Source organism: Chrysochloris asiatica, unplaced genomic scaffold, assembly GCF_000296735.1.
Source record: "Chrysochloris asiatica unplaced genomic scaffold, ChrAsi1.0 scaffold00016, whole genome shotgun sequence".
Lineage (NCBI taxonomy): Eukaryota > Metazoa > Chordata > Mammalia > Afrosoricida > Chrysochloridae > Chrysochloris > Chrysochloris asiatica.
In genome coordinates, this window is record NW_006408534.1 from 7,361,431 (window position 1) to 7,375,541 (window position 14,111).

Sequence of the window (14,111 nt, forward strand, 5' to 3'; positions counted from 1 at the left end):
GAAGATGTGCAGCCAGAGTGCTCCTTGGAGGCCAAGATGGCCAAAATTGGTCTCTCATACTTCGGACATATTATCAGGAGGGACCAGTCATTGGAGAAGGATATCATGTTTGGTAAGGTGGAGCGTCAGAGAAAAAAAGTAAGATCCCCAATGAGATAGATTCGCCAAGTGGCAGCATTAATGGACTCAAGCATGGCAACAGTAGTGAAGTTGATCCAGGATCGGGCAGTGTTTTGTTCTGCTGTACAAAAGGTCACTATGAGTCAGTACCGACTTGATGACACCTAACAACAACAACATACACATATTCAGCAATGTCTACGGTACTGTTCACTAACAATGTTTGCATTTTTAACATGGTATTGCCACTCTATCTCTGCCAATGATGTTGAACCATCATTGACTGAGACTTCTTGCTCTAGAAAATTCTCATCTGTGTTTTAGTTACTGTGTCCCTTCTACTCTCATATAGACAATTCCTTATTGGGGCACAATGCTCAAAGCAGATGTTCTTTATTGAGCTAAACTCTTGTTTAGTTTAAAGATAACTTTATGGAATAGCTTCAGTTCAAGATTCAAAAGTCATTTCTAGGTAATAACTTCAAGGGTCCCTTCAATCTCAATGTGATGCAACCTTACTTGTATTGCATTGGACAAACATGAATTAGGTTGGGTTTTCAGTAAGAATTTGAAGCTCTGTTCTACAACTTTCCTCCTATTGATCAAGATCCATCTATTGGGTCCATGAGCAAAATGTTCAGTAATGGTAACCGGCTACCATCTATTTCTTCTGATCTCATGAAAAGGGAGATTTTCGAAAGTAACAAAGCTTGGACTCTGACCCAATCTTAAATCTCAATCTGTGAGGGTAAGCCCTGGGTGGTACAAATAGTTTATAGTTATTTCAGTATCTATCTGAAAGGTTAGAGAGTTGAACCTACCCATAGGCACCTAAGAAAGAAAGAAAGACCTGGTGATTCGCTTCCAAAAATGAAACCACTGAAAATCTATGGCCAAGAATTCTACTCTGACACACATGGGGTCACCAGTGTTTGGAATTGACACAATAGCAACTTGTAGTTGTATTCTTTTAAAGCTTTCTAGGCATTTCTGTGTGTCCAGGGCCAAAAACAATGATGGAAAAGAAAAGTATACTATTATTAAGCCAGGTGATTAAAAACCAGAGAGGAGCTCACCCAAGAAGAGTGGTTGTTGTTGTTGTGTGCTGTCGAGTCAGTTCTGACTCATAGAGACCCTGTATAGGCTTTCTGAACTCACTCAGTTCTGGTCACGAGGGAAGAAAGGATACTAGACTAGAATGGAAAGCATTTTCAAACTTTATTTACAACTGTCACAGTGACAAAAAGTAGTTTGGAAAAAAAAAAAAATGCTAGTTTCTCCCTGAGCCTCAAAAAAGAACAGATAGAAGTTACAGGAGGTTCATCTTACAACAGGCATCTTTACTGAAATACTAGGATTTTTTTTCAATACGATCAGGTAGAAATACACACAGATTACTTTAAAAACAACAACAACAACAATACCACAATGAGGAGTCACTTGTTCAGGAGCAGCTGGGTACCCCTAACAGGCTTAACCTCTGAGAGGTCTGACTTCAGCTGTTAGCCCCTGGCCTGCTCAGACTCCACATGGTCATACAAAGTGGTCTAGGGACCAGCAAAAAAATCATAAACCACCCCACCAACATACATATACACAAAGTAGGTCTGTTATGAAGTTTACAAGCACATTCCCATCACACGGCAAGACTGGGACAGATGAGATAAGGTAGCTGATGACAGGGAGACACCGAAACACAGGATTTGGAAAGGCAAGGCCCCATCACAAAGGGAGGCGAGGGCTGAGGAATGCTGCGAGGGACAGAGAGTAAGGACAAAAGGCTCTTTGCCACCACAACAGAATAAGAAGGAGGGCTAGGGAGAGGCCTGACTTCACAGGGCAGCGGTAGGCCTCTCCCACTTCAGCAAGGAGCTGAGAGAAGTTATTGCCATCGGTGTGTGTAATACAAGCAGACAACATAGAAGGAGGTGGCAGGGAGGCGAGAGGCTCCCCAGAACCAAATCCTGTGACAGATCAAAGCACACCCCAGACATCCCTGCACCAACGTTCTATAGAGCCACACTAGCCTTGAGGTATTAAATGCAACAATACACACTAGCCCAGCACTGGGGTTCAACCTGGCCTGTCTGAAGAATGAGGGGACATGGTGAGGACCCTGGCTGCCCAGTTTTACCAAGGATGGCTCTGCAGTCCACCTCAGTCCTGCTCTGAAATTGAGATGGTTTGAGGAGTCTGTCCTGCAAGGACCACTAGAGTGCTCCATCCCCTACATCCAGGAACAACTTGGGGAGAAGTCGAGTACCTCATAACACTAATTTCCAACATGATCCCAAGGCTGCTGTAAGACCTTGTCATACTTTTCAATAACTGCCAGACTTTGCCAGCTCCAGGAGCCAGCATTAAACCTTCCCCACTAACAAGAGACATAAAGATGCAACCCATTCCAATTCCCAAGACAATCACAAGCCAAGAACACACTCAGAATGGTCAGGAATGGGAAGCAGGGTTGGGGAATGCATGGTAAGAAGGAAGGGCAAGTGTGAGAGATCTGTTCCACCCACTGGATGCCTCCATTCAGACTCTCAAAATAATAGTCCTGTGGGGAGGGGCAGTAGAAGGAGGAACCTTTGCACCCAAGTGTCCAGCCCAGGGCTTCCAATGAGGGCAGGATCTATTCCTGCCACTCCCAAGAGGACTGAGAAATACCAGCGGGTAACTGAGGGGTGAAAGCTCCAGGGTTCTGCCTCCCAACCTTTAGGTTACCGCGGGAACCAGAGAGAAAGGATGAAGAAGGAACCGGGTACTCCTTGCCTGCCCACCCATCACCTCCAGCAAGTCTGCAAGTAGCCAGCTATTCCTGGCTCCTTCCTTCCTCCCACAACAGGCAGACAGACAGACACATCTGAAGTCAAAGCAAAGGGTGCCGGGAGGGGAGGGAGGAGGGTGAAACTAAGAGATGAAGACTTTGTTTTCTGGTGCCCCAGCAACCAGAGTGAATGCTTGTGGATTAATTCCTGGCTGCAGCTTTCAGCTCAATGTGTTCTTAAAGCCTGCATTTTTCTTTCTTTCTTTTTGTGTTTGCTTTCTTACCTCGGTGTTCCTTGCTGGCTTTGCACACCCCCACCCTCTCCCAGGCTCACTGGAATCCCACCACTGCCTCTCCTCTTCTGCCTGCTTGAGCTCAGATAGAGATCTTCAAAACAGAACCCGCCTGGCCACACCCACCCACCCCTTCTTGAAGCAGCTTCCTTTCTCAGAAGGCCTTGCAAAGTGTCACAGAGGGGCTCCACTGCTCCGCAAATTTCAAAAGAAGAAAAGAAAAGAAAAGAAAACCAACTCAGTGATTTGCAGGTGCAAAACGGAAGCCATCAGTTGACATTTTCAGAACTACTGTGGCTCACGCTCTTCTTCCACCACGATGGGAAAAAAAACAGTTCAGGTCCAGATGCTGTCTGGTGTCACCCCAGGGGAGTCTAAAGCGACTCTACTGCTCCTTGGTTTCTTTCGTTTTCTCTTCACAGTTTTCTTGCTCATCTTCCTGGACCAGAAACTCCTCGGGGGGCCACCGGAGCTCCCCACTCTCCACCTCCCCCTCCGTAGGCTCCACCACTATGGAGGGCAGGCGGTCCTTCAGTTTGCAGCAACGGTCAAAGTCCGATGGGTCAGGGAAGATCTGGAATGAAAGCACAAAGAGCCCCGGTCAACTGGATAGTTGGGAGGGAAAAAAAGTCAGCTCCTACTTATGAGGATTCCATGTGTGTCAGGGTAGAACTGCTCCATAGTGTTTCCAATGGCTGATTTATTTCAGAAGTAGATCGCCAGGTCTTTCTTTCAACACTCCTCTGGGTGACTCAAACTACCAACCTTTCAGTCAGTGGTTGAGCAAATTAACTGTGTGCAGCACCAGATGACTTACACATTGGAAAGAGAAATCCGTCCGTATGTTTCACATACCTGAGGAGTACTGAGTACCCAACATTTGTCAGAAACTGTGCTCAGCACTCAGGATCCTGTGGGAAATGAAGCTGCAGCTGTCTGTCTAAAGTCCACGGGAGCAAATTCAGAACCAGATTTTATTCTAATTAGGAAGCTAAAAGTGTGTGCAACTTTGTTTTTACTCTTTTTGCTTTATTTTCAGATAAAAGAATTTAAAACCATGTCATATCTATTTGCAGCAAGCATTTTACTTCAATGGTCCAAAGGATACAACAGGCACCAAAATATTAAATTCCTCCCAGAATAACCACTGGTCCCTAATATGAGCAAGGTGGCCTGAGGTGGCATTGCAGGATCATGTACTAGACCCCAAGGTCAGTCTGAACCTCAAGATCAGAGGTTTAAGCCCACTAGTCACTACTCAGAAACCTTATACAGGTTCTGCACATATAATTTTGAACGAAGGCAGATATGCTGAAAAATAGATATTGCCAATGCGATCCTAATAAATCGCCAAGTTGGAGAAATAAGTTGTCCAAGAGCTCTGGCAGCGTAGTGGTTACGAATCGGGCTGTGAACCTCAAGGTTAGCAGTTCGAAACTACCAACTGTTCCGTGGGAGAAGGATGAGGCTTTCTGCTCCTGTAAAGATTTACAGCCTCAGAAAGCCTGTACAGGGTCACTATGAGTCAGAACCAACTCCACGGCACATAACAAGAACAACAACATATAACCTGGAAATGACTAATGGTGGAATAAGAGTCAAACTCAGGTCTGTGGGATTCCTCCATGAGGCCCCTCAAGTAGTCCAGATCTCAGCGTAACTCTATGTATGGCCCCAGTCTCAGGCAAATTGGGAAAGAAACCCAAGGCTGTTTTTTCACCGACGACCAACCCCTAACTTGCTGACCACTCTACACCTGAGTCTATTTCTCTTTCCAGAGTCCCATCAATGAAGTTTCATTTTTTATGCCTACTGTGTGCCTTGCCCAGAGCTGACAGAAGCCCCAACCCCAGGCTATAAAATCAAGGGCCAGGTCTAGCTCTGTGCATTCCCTTTGAACACACTATGCTGTGACTTGCTGTGACTAGAGCTGACCCAATTCTTCACTCAGCTTACGTACTTAATCCAATGGGCTGCTGGTCCTTTGCCATTCACAGTACTAGGTAACACACTCATGAGCTGGAATAGAGCCTCACAAATATCAAGAGCCATGTGGCACCTTGGGCCATTCACCTTCAAGGCCTTCTCTTCCAACCTCTGCATTTGATAGATGAAGAAATCAAAGACCCAAGTGACTTGTTCATCAGAAAAGTCAGAAAAGCAATAACTAGAGTGGGTAGAGATAAACATTCATAGACATTGGGAACTGCCAACTACTGACCTGGATCTAGTCAGGCACAGGGCAGCAGACAGGAGTCTTCTGTTGCCAAGAGGCAGAAGAAATGCTTTCCTGTGAACTCAGGCCTTCCCAACCCCCAGTACTGCCCAAGCCAAGTCATGCTCTAACCACGTCACAACCACATGGGACTTCTGGGAATCATGGACCTCAATGAAGCCTCCACAGTCCCTCCACACAAGTGATTATTAACCATTTATCCAATAAAGACCTTTAGCTGGGGATTAAACCTTAAGCCATCTGCACAAACAGGTATCATTAAAGACTTAACAAGCCTCATGAAAAGAGCTGTAATGGCAGCCAGGAGGAAAACAAAACAGAGGAGCTAGAATAGAGTAGGTCAAAAGAGGCGTGGGAAGTTGACCCCAACTCCAGGCTTTGGGAGGAGTGACAACACTTGGAGCACTCTTCAAGACCTTGTCAACCTTGAAAAATCTTCCCTCTGTTGGTACTGTGAACACAGACTTGTGTGTGCCAAGTGGGGGAGAGGGTCAGGTGGCTTATTCTGACACGTCCTCATGGCTTCTCAGGTGCAGCTTGGAGTCTCATCGCCACCACCCAAGTACATGCCTAGCAGGAGCTCTGGGAAGAGTCCAGTGGAACCCGAATGAGTGGAAATATGCTGCCATGTACAAAGGCCTTTCAGACAGCTCCTCGTCTTAGACTCTGGCCTCTGAAGAGCAGTGAGACCCTGAAACTTTGAGGAACACAGGACACAGCCAGGATTTAAACCTGGAACTAGTGTTCCCAGTACCCGTGCCTTGTGAAAAGTGAACTAGAATGCCACTGTATCAACAACCCATTTCACAGATGGAAAGCTGGCCAGGGTAGGCAAGCCTTGACTACCCATTCATCTGCTGCAGGCCCCAAGTCCATGATGACCATTGGGGTAGTTGGGTCCAGAAGATGAGCTTCCTAGTCTGGACAGTTGTTGTAAACCTTTAGGATCTGAGACAGAGCTGTGAAATATTGAGAGGGATGGACACCTGGCCTAACTCAGACCTGGACCCTATGCCTCAACTTTCTGATCTCATTAAGTCAAGCCCAGGACTGGGTGTCTCCTGAGACATGACCATGGCTCCCCAGGTGGAAGAGGTGGCCACTAGGATTTAATTATGATCACCCAGGCCAACGGAACAAAGGGGACAAGAAGCAGGGCAAGAAGAAGAACGTGGAGAGTGTCTGATTTAGTCTGAGGTTGGAAATAGGCCTATGACTAAAATTAGAGGGGAAATTAACATAATGATGATGTTGATGGATGATATGCCAGGGACATTTGTTAAGCAGAACGTTAATTCATCTTCACCATAATCCTATGAAGTAGTTTTACAGTGCAGTCGTCCCTAACTATCCTTGGGAGATTGGTTCCAGAATGCCGAAAAGAACAAAACCTGCAGCCGCTCAAGTTCGGTATATAAAATGGCTTAGTCTTTCCAGTACAGTTTTAAACATCCCTAGGTTGTGTATGATACCTAATATAATGTAAATGCTCTGTAAATAGCATTTTGTCCTTCCTCTTAGCCTTTAAGGGATCGCTCAAACCACTTAATTGTTTTTTTAGGAGCCATTTTTTCCACAGAAACAAAAGGGGGCACACAGCACAAGTATTAAAGGAACGAGGCTTGAGGTGAACGGTGCTCAGACACGAAGCGCTGGAGAGAGACTGGAGCTCTATAAATCGGTGGGAAGCTACAGCAGATTATACCTGCACCTCACTCCCTTGGTGTACACTCAGTGTAGTACTCGACACGGCAAATTCAAATTTTGTCTTTTGGAGCTTTCTGGAATTTTTTTTCCCCAAATAATTTCGATCCACACTTGTTGGTTGAATCTGCAGATGTAGAATCACAGATACAGAAGGTCGACTGAATTATCCCTGTTTGTAGATGAAGGAGCTCTGGTAGCGTAGTGGTTATGAATCAGACTGCGAACCTTAACTTCGCAGTTCGAAACTACTAGCCACTTCGCAGGAGAAAGATGAGGCTTTCTACTCCCATCAAGATTTACAGCCTTGGAAACCCTGTACAGGGTCGCTATGGGTCGGAATCAACTTGATGGCACTTAACAACAACAACATAGATGAAGAAACAGAAGCACAGAGGACGAGTGGCTCGCTCAAGGCCACAAAGCTAGAAAGTGGCAGCACTGGGATCCAAACACAGGCCTGTAGGAATTCAAATGAGGCGTTCCCTTCATAACACATCGAGCCAAGCCCAAGAACCCAGATTCTAATTATGTCTTTGATACCACTTGTATAACCCCAATCAGGTCCTCTCAAATCACCCCACACCCCGTACCTCAGTTTCTCCTTTTGAGAAGTAAACCCTGATCCCACTAGATGGCTACAACTCTTGGCAAATAAGATGGTAAAGTACTTTGATGACATTGCTAATTTCAACTTGTAAGGCCTCCTTTGGAGTAGTTTCAATAGGGCAACAATAAATATTCAGTCTCCAAGCAAGAAGCAATAATACTAACACAGTAATTAAAATAACTTCAAGCAATGCCTTTCATACCAGAAGCTGCACAATTAAGTCTTTCAAGTCCTTGGGGAAGTCTGGGCAGTGAACTTCTGATACCTCTTAGTTGCCAGAGAACTTTGCTCCCTTGAATTGCTCAAAGCAGACACCGTTTCAAAAAAAAAAAAAAAATACAAAGCCTATGAATTGTCTTTTTTAAAATCACTATTATAATTCATCTAACCCTTCATCAGCAATTTTATGTTATTATCAGATTATACCAATTTATGCCTCTGAAACCTGCAGCTCTCTCAAAAAAAAAAAAAAAACACACACAGAAAAAAGCACCCAGAACCAAACTGTGTCTCACTTCCTTCTAAACAGACAGAAAGCCTTACAAAGTGCTGTTGAATATTTTGCCAGCACAATCTTATCTCCAACAGCTGCTTAAGAGGCTGACCCCAAGGAGGTCAAGATTTTTCCACTAAGTCATGCTTTTTAATCATCTAGGCAGCAGAAAAATGAGAGGTTGCAAACTGCAATTTGACGGGGTAGGGAAGGCAGTGGAAAAAAGGACTTGGGTTGGACTTGCCAAGCACATGACAGGTAGAGTTGCAGTAGCAGGCCAGCCTGGCATACTGTTTGTCCGCAGAAGCTGGCAAAGAATAAAAAGCTGCCCCTGTTCCAAAAAGAGACTGCTTCTGGTTAAACCTCTTACCCCAGTATGCCCCTTCTCTCTGGACTGAAGACAGGCAAAAGTCCTGCTCCTTTCCCTTTGCAATAAAGGACTGGGAAGGAAGATGGAGAAGCTCTGAGAGGCAGTCCCTACCTTTACCCCCAGGGATGGGCATATCTAGAAGTATTCCTCTGCAGCTGGGATTCTCTCAGCTCTGCACCTTTCCTTTCTCCGCCAACACTGAACTTTCACATCCAGCTCTCAGACCCAGCTGCCAGCGCTAATGGCTTGAACGAAACTAGCTGCTTCAAAAACAAGACACCAAGTTCCCTCCCTCCTTTGCAAATGAAAAGAAGCCGAGGAGATTGTGCCTGTAAGAACAACATGGGTCCTGCTGCTTAGGGAAAGGAGGCATTGAGTTTTATAGGGGATGTTTCCTTAGAGGCACCCTTTCCCAACTGGTCTCTAATTCCAACAGGTTTCACTGTTTTAGGACCTCACGTGGGTTCACGTGAAAGGCCAAGGAAACTTTAGGACTTTCTAGGAGGAAGATATAGTCTACGAGATGTGGTTTGGATGCCAGAACACTGGAATTATCCTCTGTATAGCTCAGTGCTATGCAGTAGATTTTCTGCGATGATTGGAATGAATATTCTCTATTTGCTCTGTCCACTGCCATAGCCTCTAGCCACAAGTAGCTACTGAGCACTTGAAATGCAGCTAAAGTTGTACATTTTATTTAATGTTTGTTAATATAAATATACACGAATTTAATATGAATTCAAATAGCCGTGTGTGGCTAGTAGCCACATGTAGCACAAACACACATAGTAACAGAAGGACAATGGGTAGCCTCCGAGCAGAGGATTCAACGGTTGGGAATGAGGAATTAGTCAGCAGACTTTTTGCTCTAGTGTGAAAGTTGCCAGTCTGTCGGCTCCATTGTCACCCATGGAAGGGAAATTAAAGACTATACCAGAGCCCCAAAGGTTCCAAATTTGGGGACCTAGATATCAACTGTCTGCCTCTAACTCAGGTGACCTAAACCTGGCTGCCTCCAGGGTGGGGAGAGGAAGAGAGATGCTTGGCACCTGGAATGGAAAATGTGAGTGATTCTGGTCGGAGCCACCCTCCCCTGTGTGTGCATCCCTCAGCCATCAGTCCTGATAAACAAGCTGAGCTGGCCACAGAGGGGGCTGAGAGCTGAGATGCTCACAGGGAAAGCAGACACCAGCAGGTGGAGGAGATGAAAGGTGGTTAACTGGACACAAAGGGCTAATTACCAGCTCTGCAAGCTGAGCCTCAGGAGCCTGGACACTGCTCTCCTTGGCTGGGGTAGACTGGGAGGGGAAGGAGAGCACAGGGCTGGAGATAAATGCCAGACTGGCTCTCCAAGTCCCTGACAGAGATCAAAACCACACAGCAAGCTTCTCCCCTTGTAGTTCCAGAAAGGTTTAAAATCAACCCTCCCATAGGCTGACCAGGAATGGAAAGATCTGGCTTTGACCTTGCCCCACCTCTTATTATCTCTATGGCCTTGGTCAAGACCTTTGAAATTCTCAGAACCATGAGTTGGAATCAACTAACCAGTATCGGGGTTAATGTTGATTAGTTTGTTTTTAAGTTTTGGAGTCTTGGTTACTTCTTGAATAATTTCCACTTTACAGTACTGTTGGAAAGATTACATGGTATCGGCCAATGACCACCCAACATTGGGCTTGGCAGCACTCAAAGATGCATTCAACCACCTCCCCGTGGCCCTCTCTCCCTCATCTATAAATTGGGAACAATGCTAATTCCCATTTTATAGGGCTCTGAAGAGAATCGAATGCAGGTATGCGTGAACATGCTCTGTGAACTCTAAATTCCTAGTGATGGTTCTTATTAGGCAAAATTTGGGTTCCCCAGGAGCATTTAGAGTGAGGGACTGGAACCTCAAGAGAGGTAATTTGGGACAGAAGCAAAACTTAGCAACACTCCTGGGCTTGTGCTTTGGATAAACCAGGTGCTTTGGATAAAAGTGACTTCATCACTTCCCTCCTGTTGCCTCTGTTTCCCCAGGGCTTGGTGGTCCAGATCCTAGCTTCTCTAAATGGAAGTCCCTGCACTCTTCCCAGTATGCACCCTCTTCTTCAGCCTATTCCCAGAGCCTGCTATCCTGGCCTAGTTAGTGCCCTCTCTCTCAACTCCCCCAAGTCTGCATGTCTTATTTTTTCTGGAGAACCACAGTGGACTGGCCTTTTGTGTTTATTCTTTCCTAGGAGAGGATGGTTGTAGCAACTGGCAGATCTCTACCCACAGGAATTCTGCTTTCCAAAGACTGAATGAGTGAGGAGCAGTTCATTCAAATGAAAAGTACATCCTGTGTTTTCCCCCATAACAATAAGTGAAAGCAAGAAGGACATTGTTTGACATGCTTGCCTCCTGCTATTTTATGAATTAATCTAGTTTATAGACTTATTTGTACTCTACTGACTTTTCAATGTGAAATGTGGCTGCTAAGAACATAAAAGATTATATTAAAGGAGTACAGGAGCTACTATCTGAATAGTCTCTTACCTTCACTTGGATGCTGGGCACCTTATTCTCTATCCTTAAGACAGGTTCAAATCCCTCCTGGACTGGGGCTATGAAATGCTGACCTCGCCTTATCCTTTCTCGTACCCTGGTACCTCTAATCCTATAGATTTGGGGCTTTATAACCACTGCTAGACCTCCTTCCTTTGGATCAAAGATGTTAAGCCTCCATCCTTGAGGCTTGAAAGAAAAGGAAATCCTTTGGATATACAACATCTTTCATAAACATCTCTCAAACACACACCCATCCTGCAAGTTAAGAGTTCCAAATTCCAATTAATTAGAACAAATTGCTACTTCTAACTTTGGGCCTGGTGAGCTGAAGCGACCTTTGGACTCTTAGAGATTGTTTTTTTTTTTTTAAAGTTAACCAGGGCTATGAGAAAAGATTACAGATTACAGTTGTTCAGCAGGGATGATTTCAAATGTCACTATCTTATCTACTGTATCATCACTGCCCTCTTGATAGAAGACAGTTGTCTCTGGGTCTCTGGGAATGGCAGATTTCTCTCTTTAACCTCCTCCATTGGTACTACTCAAATGCCCTACAGCCTAACCAGCTCAATCTTAGAAGGCCTATCATGACCCCATGGCTACTCTCAACCACCCTCTAATTCTTCATTTTGCAAACCAAATCCTTGAATGTTTGGTCTGGTCCTACAGTCTTCCCATTCTTGTCTGAAATTTGTCTTAACCTCTACCATGGGGTTTCCAAACCCCATCCATCTATTGCAACTAACCTTTTCAAGGACTGGAACAGATGTTCCTGCAGGCTCATCCCCTGGCTTTTGCTCCTCTTTCAGTCACCACTGTCTTTCAGCAGCATACCACTGGGCAAGTCAACCTACTTTGGGCTTTCTACTCTCTCCACCTGATTTTATGGTGATGCGCAAATTTATCTGACCTATTGTTGTTGTTATGTGCCATCGAGTCGGTTCCGACCCATAGCGACCCTGTATAGGGTTTCCGAGGGTGTAAATCTTTATGGGAGTAGAAAGCCTCATCTTTCTCCCGTGGAGCAGCTGGTAGTTTCGAACCGCTGACCTTAAGGTTCGCAGCCCGATTCGTAACCACTACGCTACCTATAGAATCACATTTTGTCTGGGCCTTCTTGGACTCAAGTGTCACCCTATGCTTGGCCCCTGGTCTGCTGGCTCCAGATATGACCCAGGGTGCTCAGTCAGCTCCCTGGCTCCACTCACCCCTCCAGGATGAGCCCTACTGAATCCACAGCTGCACTTTCACCTTCCCACCCACAGTGGTATGTCTCCACTAGGATGTCATCTGTCACTTCTTACACAGCCTGCTCCAAAGTGAAGTCATCCACTAATTAACCCATTTTTCTTCAAATTAATTTTTTTTCTTTTCTTTTCAGATGGAATCCTTACTTGAGAGTAGATGCCGTAAAGAAGCTTAAAGATTTTAGTATATCACAGCTGTAATATTGATGGGGAAACAATGAAGCAAACAGGGTTCTCTTCCTAAAGGTGTACTCATTGGGGTCATCTATACTAACAGGGGTGATAATGGTTCTACTGTCCTCAGATCAAAACATTTCATTTAAGCTACAGCAGTGGTCCTAGAAGCTCAAACCCCAAGATTCTTCCTTGATGAGGAAACGGGTACTCATGGAGTAAAAATATTTTCATAATACTAAGATGTCACTCGATGGTACTTAACAACAACAACAAAGATGTTACTTGCATTTTTCACTGACTGACACACTAATGGTGTAAAAAGCATTGGTGGGTGAAACTGCGTCCCCCTTAACAAGAGTTACGGCAGTTTCAGCAAACTGCGCTCTTAGTCATTTTATCCTCCGCTGTCACATACTCTCAATGAAAAAAACCCAACAAAACAACAACTTAATGCTTCTGATGAGGCGGTCACAATTAATCTTTTATTAAGTTTTGCCTCTTAATGCATATTGTTATAATAGCATGAACAGTAGTGTTAAGGAGGAGCATTTGCTCAACCGAGTGGCAAGCTGAACTAACCACCTTTCCATGGAACATCATTTTTACTTGAGAGAACTATTGACCAGCAAACTATGGCTACTCAGACTTGGGCATCTGGCAAACATTTTCTCAAAGATGAACAAAATGAGTCTGTCACTCAGGGATAACAAACTGATGACATTTGTTACCAATGATTAAAAAAATTAAGTTTTCAAGTGAAAATTCAAATTTTGGAAAACTTTAATTAGCGGCTTTGAACTTAGCAGCTTCCTACTTTTTGAAGACCTTTTTGACAAGATAGGTATAGATATTAACAAGAATATGTCAAAATTGAGGCGATTTGCATAACTCAGTGAGCCTGTATTTTTCCAAATGGTAATTCTACTACATTAAAAAGTCAAGCATGGGCAAAAGTACAAAAGAGACTAATTAACTGTAACATACTGAACCTTCATTCATTAAGTTTCAACCCCTCACTGTCACTAACCTTTAACAAACCACTTGTTGAGTTTTGGTGGTGTATCAAAGAAAAATATCTGAAAGGCTATTAAAATATTCCTTCCTCTCAACATTTAAGGAACATTGAGCTACTGTTAAGAATGATGGAAAAATTAATGAACAGTTAGTTCATGGTGATTTTTGAACCACATGATAAACATATCTAATGCACTGAAGTATACATGAAAAGACTGTTAAAATGTCAAAGGTTTTGTAGTAAACCATAGTAAAAATTTCATTTAAAAAATAGCTATTTTTTATTCCAACTATTTATCTGCATAAGGCCAGGTTGTCTTTATTTATTACAAACAAAACATATCACAACAGACTGAGTGCAGGAACAGATAATAAAAATCCAGCTGTCTCCTATTGAAGCACACATAAAGAAATTTGCACACACAAAAAAAAAAATTTGTAAAACAATGCCTTTCTTCTCACTAAACTTTTGGTTATAGAAAATACACTTATTTATTTTTATTAAAATGTTTTAATTATGTTAATATACAATAGTTTTATTATTGTTATTT

The 14,111-nt window shown here is 44.0% G+C and overlaps 1 protein-coding gene across 1 annotated transcript in view; it reads right to left on the reverse strand.

Annotated features, from left to right (window-relative positions):
* Window positions 1-3,565: 3,565 nt before the first annotated feature.
* The window catches only part of LBH (limb bud and heart development), a 30,849-nt gene continuing 20,303 nt past the window's right edge, over window positions 3,566-14,111 (reverse strand). The window contains exon 3 of the mRNA XM_006835165.1: window positions 3,566-3,754. Coding sequence (XP_006835228.1) covers window positions 3,566-3,754 — 189 coding nt within the window. The remainder of the gene's footprint in view (window positions 3,755-14,111) is intronic.